The 27,062-nt window shown below is 39.1% G+C and overlaps 1 protein-coding gene across 6 annotated transcripts; it reads left to right on the top strand.

Moving 5' to 3' along the window:
* Window positions 1-1,551: 1,551 nt before the first annotated feature.
* Window positions 1,552-26,917, top strand: stim1a (stromal interaction molecule 1a). 6 transcript variants are annotated; one of them, XM_038692669.1, is made up of 15 exons: window positions 1,554-1,722; window positions 2,443-2,569; window positions 6,118-6,248; window positions 8,227-8,341; window positions 9,825-9,936; window positions 10,391-10,506; window positions 13,483-13,660; window positions 19,458-19,635; window positions 19,815-19,850; window positions 20,445-20,612; window positions 21,003-21,103; window positions 21,471-21,700; window positions 22,642-22,722; window positions 23,301-23,364; window positions 24,097-26,917. In XM_038692669.1, exons 2-15 carry the CDS (start codon window positions 2,455-2,457, stop codon window positions 24,605-24,607), a joined length of 2,136 nt encoding a protein of 711 aa, XP_038548597.1. In that variant the 5' UTR covers window positions 1,554-1,722; window positions 2,443-2,454; the 3' UTR covers window positions 24,608-26,917. The 6 variants fall into 6 exon arrangements, with proteins under 6 accessions (XP_038548595.1, XP_038548596.1, XP_038548597.1 ...); XM_038692667.1 differs by lacking the exon at window positions 19,815-19,850 and having other exon boundaries at window positions 1,552-1,722; window positions 23,301-23,718; XM_038692670.1 differs by lacking the exon at window positions 19,815-19,850 and having other exon boundaries at window positions 1,556-1,722.
* Window positions 26,918-27,062: the final 145 nt, after the last annotated feature.

The following is a 27,062-nucleotide window of genomic DNA, read 5'->3' as shown; positions in this document are numbered from 1 at the left end:
CTTCAAATGCAGTACCACTGTTGTGAAATAATTTTGTCATTCCTCATTCTTACCTAAAAGACTTGACCTAAAAGTTAACGCTGAGTGGATGAAAACCCAGTGACAGTGGTCATGTACAAGCACAAATCACTGTAAAGTTTTAGCACCACTGTGCATAAATCGTCTTTAAAAGATTGTAACGTACGTTTTCTCAAAATATGATATTGTTTGATATATGAGTATGTGCTAATACACCATGACAAAAGTGCAATGCTCTGAAGCCTCTTTTACACCCACACACACACTCCAAAATCCAACTCTGATGATGCAAGTACTGGCTAAGCACCAGCAAGAAGTCTCATTTTGGCTGCAAGACCTTGAATCATTTACAACCTAACAACGAAAACGACACTTTTACTTTCTGCTGTTCTACTAGCTAGTGGACATTAAGTTTATAATGTGTTTAAGTAGATTATCACACAGATAGTACAAACAAATGTAAAGGCAGCCTGGTTGATAGGGTTGGTTAGCAGTTGCATTATTAATGACAACATTATTAATGACAACATTTTCCTGATATTATATATATGTCAAATGAATGCAGTTCACATGTAAAGCATAACATTGTAACAAAGTTTATTGCCTTAACATCAGTTTGATTATTTTACTACTATATACTATATTACTATTTTATTTACTTACAATTACCATTGTAAATAAATACAATTGACAGCAGAATTGTTTTAAATATGACCATATTATCACAAGATGATACATAAATCCTGTACTTGAGTAAAATTACAGATACCCTTGCTAAATATTACTTCAATTTAAATTTGTACTTGAGTCAAAGTACAAAAGTAACTGTTTCTAAAAATACTGTAAGTATCAAAAGTGAAAAGTACTATTAGTATGATTACGTTTGTCATGGGTTGCTGAAATGGAAAAACATAATTTAAAAACAATCATCAAAATAGTTCCCAATTTCTGTCAATCAGCTAATTGTTGCAGCTGTACTTGTACAAACTGTTGGGTAGCTTAATTTATAACAAAACATCATATATTTTTTAAAGCTCCTCATATGTTTTGTATGTAAAAATCTTCCTTTGTAAAGAAAATAGTAACTGAAGCTGTCAGATAAATGTAGTGAAGTAAAAAGTACAATGTTTTCCTCTGAGATTTAGAGGAGTAGAAGTAGATAGAGGGAATGAAGATTTAGAGGAGTAGAAGTAGATAGAGGGAATGAAAAGTACAGCACTAACTACTTAGTTACTATCCACCACTGATAACAGCCAACATTTGTGCTCTTCCCTCCTTGGCAGAAAGTCTTCCGTGAAAAAAGGTATTTCATTCCAAGCGCTAATGACAGGTGCTTACTATAGAGGGAAGGTTGAGTTTGAAACTAGAGTCCCAGTGTGATAATGGCTTAAACAATCCACTAGATGACAGACTTCAGCAATTTGTTTAACTGTATTCGACGTGATATTCAATATATCCTCCAAACGGTAGGGGGCTACACCTACTCATGCTATCCAGGGACTCTGGTGTAACTTAGAGGAAGACAAGCCCACCCTCTGTCCATATTCTGCGGCTTTTTCGGTTCAGTGAGTCTCTGTCGGGGGAAAGACCAAGACCTTTTTCTAATAGGAGGTGGAGTTCGCTGTGTGCTTCAACTCCATGCGCTTGCTGCAATGTTAAGCCAGAGCTGAAACTACGTATCCCGCTGGCTCTATTTCATGACAGGTAACTTTATTTTGTATTAATCAGCATTAACGTTACATTGTTCCAGTAGTAACCATAACGTTACCGTTGTAGCTAGGCTCAGTGGTAATGTGTTGTCTCTTATGGTTAACGTTAGCTGAACGTCAACAGTGGCTAACGGGCGTCTGCAGTAAAAAATTAAACACGGAAGCGTTGGTGTGAGGGCTCTGTCATGTGTCTCCCCCTTTGCTGGATTTTTCACTTCATTTCCTAGTTAGCCGAGATGTTCAGCTAGCTAGTCGGGGCTTGTCAGGCATCCAGTCACCAGACGTCGACGGGCCAGGCTGCTGTTACTTCTTTAATCTTATTATTTTTCTCCCTTTTTAGTGACTTAAAGCACAGCTAAACTGACAAAATAAAGGTTTGATTCCTTGAATGAAGGATGATTCCTTAGCTGTAACCAGATATTAGCACGCTAAGAATGTGTTCATTCATTCAGGAAGAAGAGGTACACTTAAGAAGTGATATCATGTGTCTGCAATTGCTGCAGGGGATCTTTATGTAACTATTTCTTTTGTGTGCTCTAAGTCGATTAATGCAGCTTCCTCTAATGTTACTTGCTAATATGTCATATGTTTAAGAGACAATGTAGCAACACTGTTTTAATTAAGTATGAGCGACGTTTAATCGATTAACCTATACCTTAAATGGAGATAACAGAATTTCAAGGGACTCTCTCAACTCAGCTGTCTTCTTTCCCAGCATACACCAGCCATGGAGTTCAACAAATTGGTGACCTTGTGGATATTTTGCTTGTGTCTCGTTGGAGAAAGTTGGACTGAAAAACAAAGTTCACCTACACCGGACATTGTTGAAAATGGGGTGTCAGGTGAGTAATCAGGCATGGGATTAATTAGTTGTAGCATTCTTAAAGTCTGCCCACACACACACACACACACACACACACACACACACACACACACACACACACACACACACACACACACACACACACACAATAGATTGGCAGTTAAGAGTATTAGTTACTGTTCGTGCCACATCTTTGTGATTGTGCAGGCACTATATGTAGCCATGCTGAGAATAGTCCAGCTAGCATTCTCCATTAAGCCCTGTCCTCATGCTCAGATTAAGCCAACTAGTCAAATAGGAGGTAATTGATCTAATGAGCAGGGTTTAAGTAGTTTCTGAATCAGTTAGTAATAATCAAGTGTCAACTGTTTTCAGTAAATCTTAAATTAGGATCAATACCTTGTACTTTTGTTGTACTTTTTTTTTTTCTTTTTTTTTTTTTTCTTTTTTTTTTTTTGGTGGTACAGTAAAACATAAATTGTACATGTTCATAATGCTTTAATCGTGGTAATTGGTATAAAAAAAGCTTGCCTAACAAATTAAATCTGCAGTACTATTGAAGACTGATAATATGTAGACACTCTCGTCTTGGATTTGCTCTTATCTATCACCAAGCTCTTGACTACGTAACCTAATTTGTAGACTCTCACACTAACGGTAACATGGGCCTCTCATAACCTCATACTGCTGCATGAACTTACTGCACTACATTACACAGCATAGTCTATTTTCCCTTTTTAATTGAAGGTTTAAAAGAAAGCATAAACATGTTTTAGTCATTTAGTCTAGTAAAAACACATTTACCACACAGGATAGATGAGGTCCTCTACCACTGTGGTAATAGCTTGCCTCAATCCATTTCAAGTGATTTCACATGAATGATGACAGTGGTTGCGTACTATTTACACTAAACTTAAAAACCTGAATCTACTTGGGATGCATATGAGCCAGTTATGACATAGTATGACTCAGGGTTTTTAAAGTGTGCTAGTGTGTGTTGTTGGTACCGCTGAACAGTGTGGTTAAATGGGAACTGTAGAGACATTGTCGAAGTTGCTCATACACGTTTTGCATTTGAAGCACCGTTTTATAGATGTATTCCACATGGACAGTCCCAGGAGGCCACAGTGTGGGGAAAGAAGCTGTTCTTGACAGTGAGTGGTGACATAGTTACCGCTGTAGTTATGGTGTGGCAAAGTTATGGAGTGTGTTCTTCATCTACACACAGAATGACTTGCGTAACAAGGCTGAGTGGTATGTAAATATCTTATCTTGTGTCTCCGGAGGTTTGCAAGCCAAATGAGAAAGAGGGCCAGGTTGGGTATGTGAGTGTTGCAGGTGGTAGGCTCTCACTAGGGTAACTTATCATTCTTTGTTTAAAAAGGTTGAGTGAATGAGAATGTGGAATTGCCCTTTTGGTATGTGCTGTTGCAGGTTTTCTGAAACTGAATGCTTTCGTGCTGTGCCTAAAAAGTAACTTTTCACTATGCGGAAGTTCATGTTATGCAAATCCATCCTTCCTGGTTCTGGTTTAGCTGTTCTGGTGTTCATGTAAATATATAAGGCACGATTTGCCAACTAGCTAAACCTTTCACAGGCACACATTCATGGACACAGCGACTGTTGCATCTGTGACATGGTTTACTTTCTGTTTTCTCTCTCAAACCGCTAAAAGACATCTGTCACATGTGGTTCAGGGAATAAAGAAAATGTCGACTGGTATGATAAGTTGATCAGTGGGAGGGGGCATTATGCTGTAAATGCCCAGCATGACTCGAACCAAATGCCTGCACTTAATTATGTGGGTGACAGAAATTATGATGGAGCCATATCAATTGAGATATGGACCTGAGCTCAGCCATTTATGAAAGAAGTGAGTTTGACTTTGTGTACTCCTACACCATATTGTTGTGGGGATGATGCAGGCAACATGAAAAGCAATGTCTGTCCAACCATCTACTAGCAACTGAGAATGAACTAGAATAAAGTGTTTTACTTAATAGGACTGTAGTGTGAACTGTAGTAAGTCAATTTGTTATGTAGCGGCACATTCTTCTTAAAAACCAAGCTTAAGAAGAGCAAGCCACTTTTTCAGCCTCCCCCTCACTGTCACATTCCTCTTTTTGTGGTTATAATCCATTGAAGTACACAAATATTATACTGTGTTTGATGTACGCTTTTTAAATTAAAGCAAGAAATGACTGAGTTTGAAAATCTCAAATTTACAAGAGAATTTGGACTAAAATAGCAGCAGCACATGGAACATAAAGGTTTTATAAGACAGACAGACCTGTGAACTTCACTTCAACCGTGCTTTGAATTTAAAATTCACATTTTAACTTGTTGTTATTACAGGTAGACTTCCATGTCTATTCACACAACTCCTGAGTGTCTGCAAGCTAAATAAGGTTTTCTCTTCTTAGGGGTGGCAGCGTTATCGCTGATCTGTGCCAGAGGATTTTTAATCCCTCAGGAAGGAGAGGGAACACAGGCCAGACAGGCTTCACTAGATAACTTGCAGATTGCTAAATTACATGATAATTTATCATGGGAACATAAATTCCTGACTTATCTACAATTAATTGTGGATCCCAACACACGAAAATCCTCAAACGTTACTGAGGCCTCACTGTCAAAATGCTGAATGCTCTTATACATCAACAACATCTAAACTAACAAACCCAAGTTTTATGACATTAAATAGAACTGTGAAATCCAAGCTGACTGCTGAAGCTGATTCTTATTAAAAAACGATTTGCCTTGTGACATGAACAGTTTTTGGTCTACAAAGTAGGTCTGTCAGTCATGGTATATGGCTTCTTGGTAACATCCCCACATTGAGTGAAAGGCCTGATATAAACAAGGCTTTGTCTTCAGCTAAGGAATTTAGCAGTTCACTTATCTTAGAGAGAGGGTGAGCAAGGGCAGTCCAACCAGGGATTTTGCTGTCTGACTTTTCTGCAAAAAGCAGTAAAGATTGAATGCCATGAACTTTTGTACCAATCACATTATTAGTTAAGAGAGCTGTTGTAGCATAAAAGGAGTACTTGAGTAACTTGATCAACCAATGCTTGATTCAAAACTATGTATTTATATATTTTTTTTAATTGGAAAAACATTGTTAGTAGTTATTCCTGACATTGTTAAAATAGCACATTTGGTGTTGAAATCTAAAAATACAAATTTAATCATATTAAAGTTTTTTTTGTTTGTATAATTTCTTCCTCTTATCGCATAGCAACAGGATGGAGCATGACTAAGGTTTCCTTCAAACATATTTTGAACAGTATCACACTGTCACTACATTACTGCAAGCATAGCTTGGTTTCTGTTGTGGTTGTTTGGAGTCTTTGGATGGCAAAGTGTTAAAGACTTTGGCAAATTTTAAGTTTTTGGTGTTTTCAAGATAACTAAAATGTTCTTTTGGCTGTGCATAATTGCATTCATGTTCAATTTTTTCTTTAGTCATCTTTATTGTTTTAGTAGTAAAAATAGTAGTCAAAATAATTTGACAGTTTCACAGTCTCCTCTTTACACCATACTGACATGACTCTGTTTCTCCACCAGATTTTTGTCGCATCGATGAGCAACTATGCAAGGACGAGAACAGCAATCTGGGCTATGAGGCTATCCGTAGTATCCACAAACAGATGGATGATGATGCAAATGGCAACGTAGACGTGGTAGAGACAGACGGTGTAAGTAGCAGCCTGAACAGTAATCATCAAAAAGAGCTCTGTTAAATGTTTTCTGGTTTGTACAGTCACAGAGGTGGTCTTCATTCGGTCTGAAGAGGCTTACAGGTATCATTATTGTAATGTTCTGTCACCTGACTTGTCGTAGGATTTGTTGCTTAGATGGTCAGTTAATCATAACCCTGTAATGTCCTTAACTTACTCTGAATAACTGGAGGATTTGTCCAGTTAGCACTTCAGTGCCCTTCTTCCTGAAGTTTTTGTCAAATAAATGTCCTATTTCGCATTAAGTGTGGCTAGAACTGGCATGCATGGTATAGACATTGATGTTGCCACATTTGTAACACTGTAACATTAGTATTAGTGTAGCGTTTATTCAGTGTGTGTGTGTGTGTGTGTGTGTGTGTATTTTATTACAGTGAAGTATAATGAAAGCACAGTATAAACGTTCACAGCTGTCTAATGCTCGTCAGAAGTCGAGCCTGTTGCTTCTCAGACGTCACTGCCTGTAGTCCTTTTAGCTTACATCCTGAGCTCTAGTCTAAACTGCATGTTGTGGCCTTAATCAGGCCCCTGCTGGAGTCTCATTTCTGTGTGTGGCATGTGGTGGCTGCTTTCAGAAGAGGCACTTGGCATGCAAATACCCCCTAAAGCAAAGAATCAAGACAGTAGTCCTGTTTGCTGTTACCACAGAGTGATTAAATAAAGAGGATAGAGATTTCTTTATGACTAAGATCAAAATATCTGCACTGCATCTGGCGTTAACAAGAAGCATTGGACCTTGGGCAACATTATACAGGTCTTGCTAATTTTCCAAAGAATACATTTTCAGGCGCGTGATATTTCACCTGCAGTACAGACCATCCATCTACCCTGTAGTGAAATCCTCCCACACAAATCTATCAAGAAACAAAGGCGTCATGATGACTTATTACTGTCTTTCACCCATGTTGCATGAGTTGGCTTTTGTGGGAGTGCAAGATGTTTTTAAAAACCTGGTGACTGAGTTAGCCTACAATATAGTGGGCAACCAGTAGTTTTAAGTAAACTAAAGTATATCCTTGTCTGGTCGAATCAAATCCTTTTGAAATCGACTAAGCTAAAATAACATTTTCCTTAGTCACTCAAGATAATTTGCACATATAACCTACATATGGTTGGTCTAAAAATTGCAACAGCAGTGCACTTTACTGTAGTGAATGGGTCCCTTTTTATGGGTTCCCATTCACCAGTAATGATATCAAAATAGTTGTTACACTCAGATTTCCAATGATGTTATAAAGTGCTGCCTTTTGTAATTTCTTTGACTGTGTTTGACAAATTGTTTTTTGCAATAATGTATCAGGACAAAAGAGTCCAGATTCTAGACACATTGTTGATAGGTTGTCACAAACGCATCCAATTTGGTTTTAAATAACACCTTTAGTCTGGCATTTCGTAAATTGGTGATCAGTACACTTCTGCAAATGTAGAATAACCAGTAAAATGAGTGAAGAGGACGTTCTGTACCACTCCTCAAAATTGCTGAAAATCTTTTCAGGTCATGTATGGTTGATATATATTCATTATGTTTTATATTCCTGTCACAGTGCATAAAGCAAATACACACACAAACGACAAGAACTACATTTTCTTTTTTTATGGGGGTGGGTCATAAAAACCACAGCAGTGGAACGGGTCAAAGTGCTCACAGTAAATCCAAACCCTTCAGCAGATTTCTAAATTTGTCCTCTTTGTTCTCCAGACATTTATACATTTTATACACTCACCCCTTTCTCACATGTACTACACATTTCACTAAGTACTACATTCAAATTTGAAATTGCCACATTGGTCATATTAAGCTAACTTAAGATCTATATGCTGAGACTGAGCTGATAACAGACACACTTTTTAAGTGTTTAAAAACTACTTATGTGAGTTTACACTTGTGCATGGTAGATTCTTTGTAACGACTACAAACATCCTTGTCATCCTACAGTTCCTGAGAGAAGATCTAAATTACCATGACCCCAAGGCCAAGCATAACAGCTTCCATGGGGATGACCAGTTCATAAGTGTGGAGGACTTGTGGAACGCATGGAAGGGCTCTGAAGGTACTGTTTGAGGCATCGTTCTCTCCTTGAAGGCCAGCAATGATTGCACAAACAGGCCTTTATTTCAGACGTTTTTTGTATTTGTGAGTCTGAGTTGTAAGCCTTGAATCTTGTTTTGCTCACTGTGTTTCCTGTTGATATATTCTGCTGATACTGACTGTTTGATATTGGGCTGTTGTTATTTTTAAAGAATCGCTCCTTGTGACTTTGATTGCCGTTTTGGACATTAGTGTAGGTAACCCGTAACTTAGAGTTTGTATTTCCCTGTGACTGAAAGTGCGCTTTGCACATTTCAGATGGCTTGTAAAGCAAAGTGCAGTCTGCTTATCTTCTCCAGCCAGGGGCTGGACATCATTGGATCTGTCAACACCAAATACACGTCTACAGTCTCACCTCCTTCAGCATATCTTTTTGGCTGGGCTATCGTGTAATGTTTGAGAGCACTTTTCACATGCTCTCTTGTATCTGGCATCTTGTATCTTTTCACACCCTTTCCTCTGGCTGCCTTTCTCCCCTTTGTTTTATTTTTTTTATTTTTTATACATAGTACTGACTTACACTGCATTGCAGATTCTTGACAGGGCTCTGGAGGTTTTCAGCCAGGAAACTGTGTTTTGTAGGTTTTTGTTTTTGTCCAAGAGAGCAACACATTAACACATACAGCCCACACCATTGACTCTCTGCCAGAGCTGGAGAGTGGATTTTCCTTACCCATTTATTGCTGTGGGTGAGCTATTGTATGTTATGCTATAGGATACCTCAGATCGTTCAAGGTATTGAGGCACATGGTCATATTTGTTTTGTGTCAAGCTGTATACACAGTGCAGTCAAAAAATGTTAGTGACGCGTGTTTGTTTTGCGTCTGTTTAAAATCAAATCTTTGTTTTAGTGCTGACTCTCACTTTGAATTTAGATGTGTTTATATCCATTTAAGATAAACATTGTAGGTAAAAAGGGAAGATTTGTACACGACCATTACAGTTATCATATTTCATATTTGGTTGTTTATTATTATTATTTTATTTTGGTAATCATTGACTGCTTAAAGTCTACGACCCATAGACGTCAGCAGATATTTGGTATCTTCCCTGGTGATACTGTGTCAGTACTGCAGCTATCTTCAGTTGTTGCTGGTTTTGGAGGCTTTTGGTCATCACTTTGTTCTTAAGCAAGTGAAACAGATAATGAGTTGGACTGAGGTCAGCCCTTTCTTGCCTTTTTCTGACAAGCTACAGGTCTACAAGTACATTGTTCGCTCAATACAGATGTGAACAACCTCAAACACAGATAAAATTCAACTGGTTAATTATATAGTCATTGTTTCACTTACAAAACTAATTTGTTGGATTGAAAAACTGACTCCACCAAATGTGATGGAAATGTATTTTAGACTTATATTCTATCAGTACTGATATCTGCACGTCAGACAAATGAGAATCGGAGTGCTCTAAGTATATATTTTATTTTTTCCTTTTCCCCTTAGTGTATAATTGGACAGTGGATGAGGTCGTGGAATGGCTCATCACATATGTGGAACTGCCACAATATGTGGATGCATTTCGCAAGATGGGTTTCAATGGCAGTTCCATGCCAAGGTAAGAATATCTCAACTTCTCAAAATTGCAAAGTCTACTAGATCTATGAACAGTGTGCCCCTTTAGACTGGCCATAAATACCTTGTGGTTTATATAAGGCTGGTCAGGCTTTTCTTCACAGGAATAAAAATATAATGCTTAAAATGAAAGATTCAAGCAATAGAGTTGACTCATGACAGCAGTGATGCACAATGTGGGATGCCACCACATCTCTAGTCTAATCCGTCTGTCAGTTTTATTACATTTCTTTTAATTTCCCTCTTTCTCATTTGGCTTTAATAAAAGGCATCCAGTCTGTACATTTTGTCAAAATTAGTTTACCTAAAAACCATTAGTGTTTTTATATTAGATTAATTGTATGTAGATGGATTTGTTAACAGGTCACATTACACTTGGATCAAAATGGATTACACCCTTCGTTTCTTGTTCTGGCAAAATGTCTTTTCTCTCTCAGGTTAGCCATAAAGAACACCACTCTGACACTCTCTATTCTGAAGATTCTGGATCGCAGCCATGTGCAAAAGTTGCAGCTGAAAGCTTTGGACACTGTACTGTTTGGAGCACCCCTGAGTATGTGACAATCTATTTTGTTTTTTGTTTTAATCCCTGTACACTCATTCATGCAACTCATTCATCAGTGACTTGTGAATGGGGGTTCCATTGCACTACCTCTTTATGACGGTTAAGATTTCTGTCGCATTTTTTGTCTATTTAAATAAGCAGGATATCTCAAACCTGTCAACAGAATTCAGTTATTTGTTGGATAATTAAGTTGGTTGATGGGCAAAGGAGTTCTTAATATTGTTAACAGAAATGCTAAAAAATCACTCCCTGTAGTTTCTGGTTTCACTGAGATACTGATCTAGATACAGAGTTTATAAAACAAATTTGGATGATTCTGCATCCTTGACAGATTTAAATGCAGCCCGTGCAAAGTGCTTTATAATTTTTGTTCCAAATTAAAGGCCTTACTTACTGACACCTTTTTTAGAAGTTTATGGCCCGCTCACATGTTTTTGCCTAACTGGTTTACTTGTACCAAAAAGGTCATTAAAGAGACGTAAATGACTAAGTCAGCACTTCATGGAACTCCCTCACAAAAAAACAGAATTGATTCTCTTGAACTTAAAGAATACTTATGTAGGAAGTGTTGGCGTTTCTATTGACAGCCTACCACCATGACCAACATCCTGACCACTGTTGTCTGCTACTCTCATTTTTCATCAGCTGTTTGTTTCAGTGGTATGTTGTACTCTGGTTTGTTTGTTTTATTCATTTACTTAGTCACCTACTCATCTATTAACTTATTTACTCACTTTAGTCAGCTCATCATTGGTAAATAGGAGAAATCCTGTTCCCACCCGTTTCAGGGATTGAGGAAGTGAGCCGAGGGTGGGACCACACTGCTCTGTATTCTGGACACACCCCTGTGTACAGAAACAAAAAATAAATCAGTCCTCCTCTCCCTCTGTATCATTGCTCCAGTTCTGTAACAACAGATTTGTAATCCTATAGTTTTTATTTTTTTTGTTTTTCTTTAGGGCTTCAGAACATTAACAATGGATGGACTGTCTCAGCTATTATACGTCTTGGCAGTACTTTATTTTTGTTCTTGTATGTAATCTGTGTTGAAATTGGGAAATTTCCCAGAATGACTGCCAAAATTCTTCTTTCTTGAAAAACAACATACCACATTAAAAGCTTAGTTACAGTGTGACAGCTTAATACAGAAATTTTGTATTATTGAGCCTCAAAGTCAGGAAGATTCTGGAAAAATATCTGTATATTTACGCAAAATATTAATGGTGTGCAGAGACTTCCCTGGCCTTGAAGTTTGAGCCCATTTACTAGATAAAAAAAGTAGAGGGGTGTATATTTGGAAGGGGAGTGCTAATGAGAACTGATAATCATAAGTCAAGCCAGAAGAGAAAATATGTAATGGACCTTCATAGAAAGTAAACATTTGCATTGGAAAGAAGTGTATAGTGGTCTGTGTCTGGCATGTGTCATTGTGTATGTGTTGTTAGTCACTCCCGAAGGAAGACATTAGTGAGCGCTGTCTGGCTTTGACAGCCTCTCAAAGCCAAGGCTCCCACTGATAATCAGACTGACTGACCGCATATAGCAGCAGCATTTTTAGACACCTCTCACAATAGGTAGATCCTAATCTAGTGGATAGTTGTGTATTAATTAACCCAAGCACATTTGGGGCCAGTTATTTCCAGTTCTGTGGTTAATTAAATGTCACTTTATGCTCTCTCTGAAAGGCAGTGGATGTTGTGTTTACTGTATGTAAGTAGCAAATTACATAGACTACACATGGGGGTGACAGAAGGCAAACTGTGTTTCCTGTTCAGAACCGATAATGTTGCCTTGTTCTCCTAAGTGTCCGTGCTTAGTGACAGTGCAGACCCAAGGCGCATTTAGCATACCTAGATTTCATTTATCATAGTTCAGTTAAATATCGTGACCTCATTTGGGGGAGTTGTACTCTTAGTTGTGAAGAGGTAATTATATGCATATACCAGCCTATCAATTGAGCTTAGTTATTGTACTTAGTCAGTAGAATTAAGAAGAGACAGGGTTGTACAGCTGTCCTGTAGGCTTTCTGTTTCTCAGCTCTGATACATACTCGGACATAACGGGCACAGCTTCTCCAAGTTCCTTGACTCTGATGAACCTGTGTTTGTTTTGGACTTTATACGCAAGTCCACAGGAACATACACAATCCTCCCGAAAGATCATTTAGCACAAGCTAGAGACTTGGTTATGTGCCTATACCATAAAAAAGGGTTCACATGGATCATATCTAAAGACAAAAAAGCCTGTACTCTCCTTCTCTCCTAACTTTACTTCCTTTTTGTCTCACTCCAGGAAGTAGAAGTCATGTTTTTGACATCTCTTTCCCCCACACCCCTTTGCAGGTTTTGCAAGAAAAAAACATGCCTCATCGTGCAGCTTGCAAGGCTGAAATTCAGGCTGTGTGTCAATAGGTGCATGCCAATGCTCTACGGACTCATCATATTACAAATAGACTTTATTAAACACAATCGTGATTGTGGGGTTAATTTTAAGATGTCCTTTTGTAAAAGGTCTCCTCACTTGAATGTTAGTGAAAATAATTAATATAAGGCTTCCTACAAATGGGAAAGCTTTAATTGCTTTGATTCCCTTTCAATGACTTAATATCTCCTCATGTGTACCAACATGTTATGGTTGCCATTGCATGGTTTTCTGTGCATGTTTACCAGACCGAAATAGGCTGTTCTAAGCTGGCTTTGTCGTGGTCTTTTGCACAAGGCACTCTCATTGCAACCTGAACTTGTGCTAGTGATTTTCCTATCAACAAAACTTGCAATGTGACTAGGCTTTGTTCAAGCACAAGCTTCACACCACATCCCTGTGAAGCTTGCTCATTGTTACAGCTTTAGCTTATGGTCTTGATTTTATATTGCCTGGCTCAAATACACCTCTTCTACTGGTTTATCTAATGATTTGTATTACCTTGAAACAATGTAACCTCAATTGTTTTTCTCTTTCTATCAGTGAATAGACACAACCACTTGAAGGACTTCATGCTGGTAGTGTCAATAGTCATAGGCATGGGTGGCTGCTGGTTTGCCTACATCCAGAATCGCTACTCTAAGGACCACATGAAGAAGATGATGAAAGACCTGGAGGGCCTGCAGAGAGCTGAACAGAGTCTGCATGACCTACAACAGAAGTGAGGGTTTTTTTTTCCACAAACCACACAACAAACTGTCATCTATGTACTGCATTGTATTGTACCATAAATTGACTCAAAACTAACTTTAAAGTATTTTGATGAATAGTAATTATCAGTTTTAATATTAACATCAGACTGTGTTGGACTGGCAACATTTCTTACATGTCTTGCATGTGCAGTGAGATATCCCTCTCGCATCCCTAGCTCATTGACTAATTGAGCAGTTCAGAACAGCCTCGAACATTTTCTGAAAGGAGGGGGGGGGGGGCGGAAACAGAAGTTTTTCTTTTTCCCCGACACTGAGACCTTCTGCTGTGAACTTGACTGATTAATCACTGTCGACTGAGATGTTTCTGACGGACTCTAACAGCCTTTTGTTTATTGTTATGACCTTGATAAATAGATGATAGTCCAAACAACAGCCTTATATCCTATCACTTTTTTAAAGCCTTTAGTTTGTGAAATAGGTTAAGGTTTTATTTTACAGTGTGTTTCTTCTAGTGTTAGCTGAAGCAGGCGAAAATCCTGTCTCAATGGGATTTTACTATACCAATAAAATGTGCTTAAATAAGAATTTGCATATAGTGGTTCTGAATCCTGTATATATTTCATAACTCGGTCGTAACATTCACAGGATTACATGTACAGGACAGATCCACATTGTTGTAAAATGGGAAGTGAAAAACTGTCAAGACTGCAGGAGCTGCACTTTAAAAGGTCTGTGTCCGATCTCCAATGAATTAGACAAATGACTTGACTTAAGTCATGTTTAAATGAAAGTGAAACATTTAAATTACATGAACACATTTATGGCAAGATTTATATGACTAACTCCCAAGTATAAATTGCTGATTCAAGCAGTCAAAATGAGACTCTGCTAGGTGTCTCAGTCTACATGACGTGGAGCTCAGTGGTTTTTGGTATGAGCTGCTGCCCCTTCACAGTGAGAAGAGACAGCTGAGGTGGTTTGTTTGTTACATGGTACCCTACCCCCTTCGGTGTCTTGCTTTGCTTTCACTGTTTGAATATTTGGTCTTGTAATAGATTTTCCCAAAAAACAGGTGAATGGATGAACCTCTGTGAACCTTGCAGTTCAGCCAAAGCTCATGAATGTTGTGTCTGCCCTGTCACATAACTTCTGTTGTGATACAGGATACTTTGTGCTGACCTGGTGTCTTCTGGCCTAAGACGTATCAGCCCATTGCTGCCTTAATTATTAAATGTTTTGAAATGAAATGTTTTAAAATAAAGCTCCCATAGATAGCCAAATGCATCTGAGCCATTGGCCGTATAATGAGGAATAAATGGAGGTTATAACACAAATCTAACTATTTTGGTCCTGTTAATACTTCAAAGAATGCTCAGAATGTGCTTTTAAGCCTGCACTGTCTCCTCTTAATCCTTTAAAGGATACTCAAACACCACTTCAACTCATACACAGGACAGGCTTTTATCTGTTTTTTTTTTTTTTGTTTGTTTTTTACTGGTAAAAGGAAGTCATTACCAAGGTACACAGATACTGCTATCAAATTGTCAAAAGTCACAGTGACATGACAGTTGATGTTTTGCTGCTGATGTTTAGTATCTGTTGTTCTAATTATTTCTGATTACAACATGTTGCTATGGAAGAACATAACATGAAAAGTGACTGATCAAAAGTGAGTTGCATTCTCTATAATGGCATCAGTCAATGCCACATTATAGTGCTGTGCATTTTGAAATGTGTGAATTTAATTGAAGGCCAGTGAGAGGATTCTTGTCATAGATGTGTTGGTATTACTGATTGGATTTTTTTTATATGTACATCTGCTGGTCTGTCATGAAGTTGCCATCAATTCCACTCGCCTAGAAAAGGGTTAGGAGTTTGAAAGAAAAAATATCTATAAATGTTGTAAAATGTGATAGTTGGTGCTCAGCGCGAGCATGTAGTGGCATCATATTGTTTCACTGAAAACGTAAGGATTTTTCTTTGACCGATGCTTTTCCACGGCATTTAGTATAAAGATCTGTCGGTTGTTTTTTTGACATTGTGTACAGAGTAGAATTTGACATGAGGCTAATGGTAAAGGAAAGTTCATGGAGTGGCCAAAATGGAAAGTGTTTAACCTCTGGGGGATTGGCACAGCCGGATTTCCTAACCAACCGAAAGAGCTGTTGACTGGTCCACTGGGAACACACCACTGAGGTCAAACTCGGTCCCTCTGATAGACTGCCAGGTCAAGTCAGGGCTCTGTATATTTGTACTTTGATCAGTGGTGAAAACACACGTTCCACTGCCAACTTTGAAGTGGGCTCTAACATTTCTTTCTTGCTAAGCTAATTGCTCATACTATATTCTATTCTGCAGATTAAACCACAGTGCCAGCAATAAATCTTCAAAGCCCAGGGGTGCAGACATTATTCAGCATTTTCTGCAGGTACCCAAACTTACCATAGCTTATTATAGTACCTTGTTAGTTGTTAGGGGCACTGCTGTGCTGTGTTGACACCCTGTGGGGTCATGAGTGGGTATGGCCTCTCTTGCGCTCGCGCGCTCTCACGCCCTGTGGGGTCATGAGTGGGTATGGCCGCGATCTCTCGCTCTCAGTTCAATTCAAATTAGCTTTATTGGCATGAATGTAACAACAACATTGCCAAAGCATCATATATACAACATAAGAACAATCATCCCCATTCACTTCATTAAACAAGTAATTAAAGCGTAAAGTAATCAAAGCGTATGTGTTGTTAAAAAAACAAAAGAAGAAGAAACATATTAAAAAATAAAATAAATGAAACAGTAAAAGTTTGTGTTAAAAAATATATATGTGTGTTAATATATATATATATATATATATATTATATATATATATATATATATATATATATATATATATATATGAAACGCTAACGTGTGTGTTTAAATCAATAGACAAATTTTTTTTTTTAAGAATAAAAAAGATCAGTATCAAATGTAAAAACAATGATTACTAAAATTTTAAATGATCAAAATAATTTGAAAATCTGTACAATTATTTGTTAGTCTGAGGTTCCACTGGTTGTCCTCACTTCATGGCATAGACATATTTTGCAGCAATTATTTCACATTTGGGCATTTCTCCCAGTAAATAGGGGCATTTCAGTGTCTGATATGAATTTGAATTCTGGGTATAAGGAAATGTTTACAAAGTGTTTTTGTCTTTGTTTTATATTTAGGGCATGAGGTTAAAAAGTGCAGCTCTGTCTCTACCTGTCCCCTGTCACTGGCAGCAGAGTCTCTCCTCTTGTGGTAGCCAGCTCTGTCTGTGGCGACCCTTTTCTATGGCCAGGCTGTGTTCACTCAACATTTTTCTTAATTTGGGACATTTTATTGTACTCAGGTAATTTGCCGGTGTGAATTCTCTTTAGGGTCAGATAACATTGTAACTTGTGTTTTGGTTGTTTCTTTCCAGTATTCAATATATTCTTCTTTCTACTTGCTGATAATTTGGTTTGGTTTGCTTGAGTTGGTGTTGCTGTCCTGAGGCTGTTGGGGACTTGTTACTGCAGAGAGTCTCAGGACCAGCTCGCGCTCGCTCTCGCTCTCTCTCTCGTAGAGGAAGCGCTGATTGCAGTAACCCTGGGCTAATTGCCCTGTAGAGTATTTGGTTTGTGAGTTTGGTTCTGGATCCATGCAACCATCATTCTGCACAGACGCTACTGAAACCACAGACTACATACAACATATTTACATACATAAACATACATAGTTATGTTAATTCGAAAAAACTATCAATTTGGCTTATTTTCGTTAAATAAACCTATGTTAACCGTTTACCATGGTGTCTCCCTTTTGTTGTGGCCTTTTGAGCCAGGTCATAACAGCTGCTTCACAAACAGTACCTTGACCAGGACAGACATTACATCTCATATCCCAAATTTATGGCTATTCATTCAGCATTGCTGTATAATTTATCTCCTGCAATCCAATCGTACAGCTACATTAAAATCTAATCTGTAGTGGATAAGAGCCCAGAGAAAGCATTAGTAAACTAATTGACTTGTTCCAGTTTCTCATAAAGTAGAACACGTCCCATAATACGTAATCATTTTAAAATGACTTCATTATACTGAGGATTTGCAGTGGCTTGTGTATTTATAATCAAAAGGTAATGTTAGGCAGAAATCGGTCAAGCTAGCGATATATGTGCTGCCAAAAGCAGATGATTATGACTCAGACATTACAAGTTCCAGTTAAGCATTGAACTATCCTAAGTCAGATTCCCCTATATGTGTTATAGCCTGGACAACCCAGCACTGTGGCTGTGGGAAGGGATATAATATAAGTCAGTGTGACTAGGGAGAAAAGACTATCATCTCACACAGTACATGTTGGGCTGAGAGAGCGAGAGAGAGAGGTATGTCCTCTGTCTGTTGATGTGCCTTTCTTCCTGATCCCCGCTGCCAGCTGCTCTCTTTCCATACCTTCAAGCAGATCCTGTGGTGGTATCAAGTAGCCTGGCCCAGCCATGGCTTCCCTGTTGGGAGACAGTGGGGGGAGGCTTTGATTGGAGCTGGATTTCCTGGGTGCCTTTTACAGCACTGTTTGACCCAGCCTCTGCCTCACTAGTGGGAGTTGGTGTTAAGCATTACTGCTTAACATGTCGGCCCTAGTGCTAATTCACCCACATTTGGATTGGGGTGTGATGTGCAGACAGACATCCTGGAAAAGGACTGGCAACATTGCTTGTGATAGACATTAATACATTTTCTTTCTACACAAAATGAACATTATTTTGGGAAATAAGATGTATACTAATCTAATATTTGTGTATTAAAAACATGTGGGTGTAACTTACCTTTTCCTGCAAATTCTGCAGAGACATTGTGTCTACATCCTGTGAGCCCTGCAGTGCAGGTCAGTTAAAACAGCATTTGGCGTCTTCTCTCTGGCATTGTAGGTCTGCCAGTACTTTCGAATCTTAGCTGGAGAATGACAGAGGTCAGGGTCGAAAGCATTAGCAGGACTACCCACCACCCACATTTTCCATAGCTAGCCCTCGGGATCACCTTTCATTTCTCTGCACTTTTTCTGCTGTTGTGTTTATCCTGACAGGAATACAGTGCTTTTCCCTAGTGACTAAACTTATAGTACTGATTCCTGCCTTCGTCATAATTCACAGTATTTCATATAAGGGCTTGGGAATGTCATTGTTATAATTGCTCAGCCAGATGAGGGAATATTATGACCTGAGAGCGCAGTCTCGCATTAGGTTAACAGATCAAATTAAACAGTTTATTTCTTGGTTAAAGAATTCACATTATATTTATACATACCTGATAATCACTTTTTTTCTGTGGATGCAGTCTTTATACAGATTACAGCATCTTTTAAAATGTGTGTGTGTGTGTGTGTGTCATATTTGACAAGCCCCTCTATTAAAAGTCAACTTTTTCTAAGGGGCTAGTCTAAAAATATCCCACATACAAATCAACACATGTGATCTGGATACTACAGGAGCACTGGGTACAACACTGTACTGTTCTAAAGTTACACACTGGCAGTTGTTCCCATTCTTGGCTCTGTTCCCTCTGATGTCCGTTTACTGTGAGCTGCCTAGCAGCTGACCACAAGTCTTTGCTTTCTACATGTAAGCCATTGTTTCCGGTCAAGAATGGCTGGTGCAAGTCCTACAATTCCACACATACATGGCACTCATATGCTCACACGTCATGCCATGCCACAGAAAATGGCACTATCACACACTACGCAGTCATTATGTCCTGCTTTTAAGACAAAATAATAATTTCTCTTCCTTCCTTCCTTTGTTCTCAGGCTGCAGATCGCCCAGGAGGAGCACCGTACAGTAGAAGTAGAGAAGGTGAACCTGGAGCAGAAGCTGAGGGATGAGATCAACACTGCCAAGCAGGAAGCCCAGCGACTGAGGGAGCTGCGTGAGGGTACAGAGAATGAACTGAGTCGCCAAAAGTACGCCGAAGAAGAGCTAGAACAGGTACTTTCAAAGTGGTAAATGTGATTTTAAACGCTTAAGTTCAGCTCAAAGGAGAAGCACTGAAACTGAGTGAGTAGTGTTTTATGAACTTCCAAGGTGGCAACTGCACAATATGTTAGGTCTATCAGATTTACACTGGCTATAGTGTAAATACACCCACTGATGTCTTTGTCCATTAGGAATTTGGCAGGAACAACCGAGCACAGCCCACACAAGTAAGCAAAACACATGAGTATTTGCTTGAAGGTCTAATTCACTTTTGTCAGTTTTTTTTTTTTGTTTTGTTTTTTTTGTTTTTTTTTCATTCAGAAACAAAGTGTAGTTTCAAGACACTTCATTTCATGTTCAGTGGTCTGTGGCAAGGACATCCACCACTTACTTACAGTTAGGAGGCAAGTGTTGAGATCCATCCGTCCTTAACTATAAACATGGTTTTAATGTATCTTTGAGTTTTCGAGTATTTAAGAGGGTGGGGTGTGTGTGTGTGTGTGTGTGTGTGTGTGTGTGTGTGTGTTTATAAACATTATTACAGCAATTAAGAAAATAATTTTCTGCAAGGTGTGTGTGTGTGTTGATTATCAAAATGATAACAATTAAGGTTTATTTAAAACGCAGCACATTCATGTCTGTTTATCATACTAATCTTGCATTTTGGTTGCCAAACTTAACAGAACTTTTGTAATTCTCTTGTTATTACAATGTTAAAAATCAGAAAAATAAAAAAAAAATGTTGTTTTGATAAAATAAAGTTTGTGGGTGTGTTGTTTTTATGTGTTAGTTTGTCACCTGAAGTTTATCTTTATTTGCAGGTGCGCATGGCATTGAAGAAAGCAGAAAGGGAGCTGGAGTCCAGGAGTAGCTGGTCACCACCAGAGTCTCTCCAGAAGTGGCTGCAGCTCACCCACGAGGTGGAAATGCAGTACTACAACATCAAGAAGCAAAATGCTGAACGGCAGCTCTTGATGGCCAAAGAAGGGGTAAGCATACAAACGCCTAAAGGGAAAACCATGCTCTTCATGGTAGTTCATGTTATTGCTTTGATCACAGACAAATCTATTAAATATATTCCAAATTAGCTATTTTACAGAGTCGAGAGACCTAAGATTTGAGACTAGCTTGTCCATAATATCTGAACCTGAGAAATTGGGTGTCTATTTCAGTTGTTAATGCATTAAAATGATTGTAGTCGAAATTAAAAAAGCCTCTTAAGTCATCTCGACTATGGTCTTGTGAAACTATTCATGTCCTTGAACATGAATAGTTAGTGAACTCTTTGGTCTGTATCTGGAAATTGGAGTCTCCTTTAACATGGTGTGTAGATAATGTCAATACAGCAGAGATAAGTGTTTGGTTATTTGTTTTCACAGGCAGAGAAGATAAAGAAAAAGAGGAACACACTCTTCGGGACTTTTCACGTGGCTCACAGCTCCTCCCTGGATGATGTGGACCACAAAATACTGGCAGCAAAGTAAGTCAGATTGTAATGGTAGAATACTTGTCATAGAATTTTTTTAGAAAACTGGTTAAAGCAGCATTTTCACTTGGTAAAAAAAGAAGTGGCATAGGCCCTATTTGGACAGGATTAACGTTACGGGGGAGGAGGAAAATAAAATATTAACTGGAGTGAAAAATACCCACATACACATCCAGACGAGATTAAAAGACCACAGGTAATATTAAATCTCCCCCACTTCCCAAAGAGAAGTAAATCCAGTCTGAATGGGGCTTTAGACTTTACTTATTTCAGATTTTGATTTTCATATATTAATTAATAAGTTACTTAATAATTAATAAGTTACTTATTTCTCAATCTCCTACTTTCTCATCTTTCGAAGACAAGCCCTGGGTGAGGTGACGGCTGCTCTGCGGGAGAGGCTTCACCGCTGGCAGCAGATAGAGATCCTCACAGGTTTTACCATCGTCAACAACCCAGGCCTTCCTTCTCTGGCATCAGCCCTCAACCTTGATCCCAGCTTCACGGGCGGCAGAGCGACACCTCAGCACTTCATCATGTCCGACGACATGGACGACTTGGACGAGGATATCGTGCCTGGAACTCTGCAATGTAAGAGTTCATCTGAATCTGTCGGCCTTTCTGTGGGGATTAGCAAACGATCCCCTAAACACTCCAAGACCTTGCTGGGGAAATCCAAAAATCAGCCCACATGAGAATTTGGACGTTTTTGTGCAACAATTACCTGAATTTGTTCTTGTGGCCTCGCTGGTGATGTAGGTAGTGAGGGTCACACGTGTCTGTGATTGAGTGTTTTACATTTGTATAATGTGTATCATGTAAATTCAGATCATTGTCTTGTTCCTTTACACACACTTCCACTTGAATGCCTTTTTTGTTGGCATTGGTTCTCATTTGTGTTTACTTGCAACTCTCAGTCGATTGTGGAGACTGAAGCCCCCTGTGACTTTTCTCTGGAAATTGAACTGTCAAGAAAAATATACTTCTTAATGAGAACAAGTGCTGACCTATTTGTAGTGGTTGTTGTCCTAATATGTGCTACAGACCTTTTTTTTTTTTTAATCTGCTTTTGGACGAACAGTTGCAGCCACAGGAAACGGGTTATACGCAGTCAATGCCCAATTTAAGTTCTTATTCAGTTTGAATATGAGACACACAAATACACAAAAGCTGTATGAATTTTTTAATGAAATTATGTTCAAAAACGTATTTTCTCTGCAGAATTCTTGGGTAACACATCTTGCATATCTTTACCTCATCAAGAAAACAAACAAGACTCTGACGATCATGCATTGTAGCCGAGTTGTTATGGGCTCTATATTTGCCTTATTATTATAGCAAAACTTGACATGTTTTTAGGTTTGGGTTTGACTAACTACAGGCGAAAGTTGTACTGCAGAGTCCTTTTCCAACAGCAATAGTGAGTAAGTCTTTAATCAACATTAATTGCACTGCCGATCTCACTCCCCTCTCTCCCCCCACCACTTTTCTGGCATTTGGCTTCCACTGCTGTCTCATTGGCCTAACTTCAGATGGCACCCGACTGTTGGAACGACGAGCAAGTGACCTGTGGTCCGTCGGTTCAGACTGTCAGCCCATGTGGAAATATCCGGGTTGGCCATTTATTCATGCCCCAGTTCAGTCCCCATTTGACATCCCTGTCTCTCCCCTTGACTCAAACCACATAGAGCTATACTACTTTTTAATTGGACATTTTGCTGACGGGGAAAAACTACTCCATGCTGCATTCATCTTAAAAAATCACCTGACCTCACCTTAGTTGCTTGCATGTCACATTTACTCCCTCCTCTCGGTGCACCCCTGTTTTATTCCCATAGTGTCACTTTTATTTTTAATGTCAATCTCTTATTAGTTTAAACAAAATATCTTAGTTGGTAACACCATCACCGTTTTCTCCTTTTTCTTTTGTTTGATTTAATATATTTCCTTGTAAGGAGGAGAGATAAGACGGGACTGTTGGGATTTTCACATAATGTAAAAATGGTGTGCAGTACAAAGCCTAAATTGGTAAATAGGATTTGTCTTTAAGACTCAAGTTTTAAGTTTGTTAAAGTCGAGAATTGTATCCCAACACCTGAGTATCTTTCCACTAATCTCCCTATCGGTCTCCCCTTGTCCGTCCGATTTGATTTTATTTGTGGTTGTTTATAATGCTGTTTTGTGCCCACAGCTCCCAGTATGATGTCCCTGCGCCAACGGCACATTGAACCCCAGCTGGCCACGGGCTCCCAGAGGTTGGTAGAGAGTTGCCTCTTGGCAGGGCAGCAGGGAGAGGGAACCCCATACCCGTCCAGGGCTACCCTCATACAGTCACGCAGCCAGTCGATTGGTCAGCTCGACTGTCTCCCTCTGCCTCCTCTTTCCTCAGCTGTGTCGCACCCTTCTATCATCTGTACCTCCAACCTAAACCCTCAGTCCCTGTCTTCCTTGTCCTTGTCGTCCTCCTGCTTACCCAGCTCTGTGGGTGCCACTGTAGCCCCTCATTCCTCCCATATATATCATGCTTCTTTCCAGCCCATGGATCCCATTCCTGATTTCTCCTCTTCAGATCTCTCAAAAGCACACTCCTCGCGCAGCGACAGCTTTGGGTACCCGTCTCTCTTCCAGTTTTTCACTCACATTGCATGTGCGTGGGTGTGGTTTTCACCACTTGCTGTCAATTTGTTTTTTTTAACCGATGTATCATAAAATAGGAGCCTTCTGTACATGTCTTTTATGTTGCTTTCACATCATTGCACCTGATGAGACATTACAAACTCTATGCAGTTACTCTTTCTTAACGTCTCTGTGTTCCTGGTGTTCTTTGCCTGCTCAACTAACTGTGTTGCTGAACTGAGTTCCAGTGCACACCGTGTTCATGGCTTTGCAGGCATTGTGTAGATAAACCCCAGCATGCAAAGCTTCAACTTTTAACTGTTTGGGTTTTTTTCTCATTTCATCTAAGTTGGGTTTTTTTTCCCCCACAGGGACCTAAATCGCTCTGACTCCGACTCCTCTCTGTCGCTCTCCCAAGTTGGTGATCGACTATCTGCCTACAGCTCCAAAGGCCACCTAATCAAGCCCACCGCTCTAATTCACGGTCTGTCTGGCCGTGCAGATGATGCCGTCTCACTGCATGCTCACACCCCCAACGGAGGGAACCGCATTCATGAGGTCAGTCCTACAGAGCCTGTCCCTGACAGCCCCATACTTATGAAGAAGGTGTACGGCATGGAGCAGTCACCCAGCATGGGAGAGATCAACAGTCTGTCAGAGTCGTCCCGTTCCCTCAGCCCCAACTCCACTGAACCTGACACACCATCGCCTACAGGAGGGCAACCAGGGGCCATAGGGGCAAAGGGCAGCACCCGTATCCCGCAGCTGTCCTCCAAGAAAAGCCCACTGGAGGAAGACAGTGGCTCTACAGGAGAAGACACAGATTCTACTGCCAGCCGCAAGAAACACACCTTCAAGATCTTCAAGAAACCGAGGAAATAAGGGCTACATGAACTACAGGCTATTAAAGCTGCTGTTTGACTGTATTCCTCTGGTCTGTTTTTGGGAGAAAAAAAAAAGTTTGTGGGGTTAATTAGTGGTCAAATGATGGCACAATGTTGCTGTTGCATCATTTTGTAGGTACAGCACCTACTCTAAGACACTGGACTGTGGGAGTGACCAGCTGTTCAGTTTTATCTGCTTATTTGGCCAATGTTGCTTAATTGTGGGGAATGGGTAGGTTTGTATATTGGAATGTAAAGTATTATTTATTCTGCAGGAAGTTGTGCCAGTCTCAAAGGGAAATGTGTCTCCCAGTTGGTTTTTCTTTCTTGTTCTACAATCTATAACATTTTGCATGTCTTCACTTTTGTTTGACAGATACTCGAATGCTCTTAGTGTTTGCTTGGTTCTTGTCGTTAACCTGCTTAGACAACACTTGATGTTTCTTTTATTACTACCTACATCTACCACTCAAAAGTGAATGTGCACTACTTTGTTTTTATTGGTGGTTATAAGTGTTTGTCTTTTGTGGTCATCTTCTTGGCAGAGCAAATGACACATCAAGGAGATCCTTAAACAGAAGAGGAGGAGTAGTAGTAGAAAGCTCAGAATATTAGTGACTCAAATGTTTGAGAGCAAAAGGTGAAGTTTGAAGTGCCATTTGGACACAGCACAACAATAGTAGCTACTTGGTCTGATTGAAACTCCATAGCAGTGAAATGCAGTATGGATTAAAGAAGATTGCAACATCAAATTGCATCATTAGACCTTTTACATTATTTTTAGAGTTTAGGTTTGAGTACATGAAAGAGAATTGCTTTGGTGAAATGTCCAGCTTTTAAACACCACCAACAAATTTAACTGCTGATTAATTTTACATGTATCTTCACTGGACCTGGAGGTGAACACGTGTTTGAAGAGCCTGGCTAAAATGTCCTGCTTGGGTGTAGGTATCTTTTAATTAGTAGGCAGTATTGTTACTGAGCACATAAATACCAAAATATTAATAATATAATAGCATAACTGTCTGAAAATAACAATGACAATGAACTTCCATCTGACGCTCACATTACATTGAAGAGGATACACTTTGAAGAAAGTGTAAAGTATACCCCATGAAAAACACAAATCAAAGACCTTAACACAAAACACTTAAATCACATTTTAATTGCAATTATTAAAGGTTTTTAAAGATTATACTCTTAATAAAAGGGATGATGTATAAATGGGATCCAACATTTTCCACTGATTATTAATGTGATTAATGAGGCACTTTAACTAGGATTTTGGTGCCTTTTATCTTCTAGCTTTCTGTTTCTGTTCTATGGTTATCTAGGTAGACATTTAAACCTTCACAGCAGTTTAACAGTGGGGGGTGGGTGCAGGTAAGGGCTATAGTTGTAAGTCAAAATCATTTGCTCTGAATAAGATAGACTTTTTCAAGTTGTAACACTTTGTAATTCACCTTTTATGGAAGATGTAGCTCAACAAGTTATGGAAGCAGAAGACCAGTCATGTTAAAGTTACTTTCAGAGGCCTTTGTGTTTATTGTATGTTTTTACAGACAACACAAAACCACACGATATACACCCAGTCTGTGGTGTATATCCTGAGTTTAAACGCTGAATGTGCAAGGATACTGCCACTGTAACAGTATCCTCAGTACAGCATGTTTACATTAGTTATGGATATATCCTCACAACAAAAGAACATTGTGCCAGTTTTAATATTGACGGCTTCAGAGCACAGAACTATGCATCAGTAGGGGTTTAGTTTAGATGATTACTAAAGTAGTAGGGACGCCAGTACACTTAGGGCGTTCCTGACCAACGAACAACCAAAAAGTGCTGCAATAGACACAGTGGGCCTCCCCCCAGCCTCATAATGTAACAGGTGGTTTGGATGTACTAGACATGTTTGAATATTTTATTTTAGAAACCAGCTAAAAAGTTATCACTTTTCTACTGGTACTTTTTTAAAGTGTCATTTGTATATCTTTTGCACGACAGAGCTGTAAATGGATGATTCCATTTGAATGTGTGTGAGTGTGTGTCTGTCTGCTCCCAGTATAATGCACTGTAATGTTGATGCATGTCAACTATTGTAACAAAACCTATATTGGGTTAGGAGGGTGGATCAGCGTAAGGTCTTTACTCCCCAACCTACTTTTTCTTTCTCTTTATTTTGGGCTTCAGTTTATGAATACATACAGTATATTTGTACAGAGACAATGATAATTTTGCATCTTCTGTGATGGTCTAGACTTTTATGGCACTTCTGCATGATAGCAATAAACTATTTTGAATGAAAGATGAGCTGATTTGTCTTGAACTTTACACTACATTCTTAACAACACTTAAGATTCCCATCTTAAATATGATTTTACAGAGATGGCAGTGCATTATATTGGCCCAAAACAAATAATTTGAATTTAAATGTGAATGTAGAAACTGGT

Source organism: Micropterus salmoides, unplaced genomic scaffold, assembly GCF_014851395.1.
Source record: "Micropterus salmoides isolate LMB-PRFRI ecotype aquatic unplaced genomic scaffold, ASM1485139v1 Ms_hic_scaffold_3, whole genome shotgun sequence".
Lineage (NCBI taxonomy): Eukaryota > Metazoa > Chordata > Actinopteri > Centrarchiformes > Centrarchidae > Micropterus > Micropterus salmoides.
This window is presented reverse-complemented; position numbering and strand designations above follow the sequence as displayed.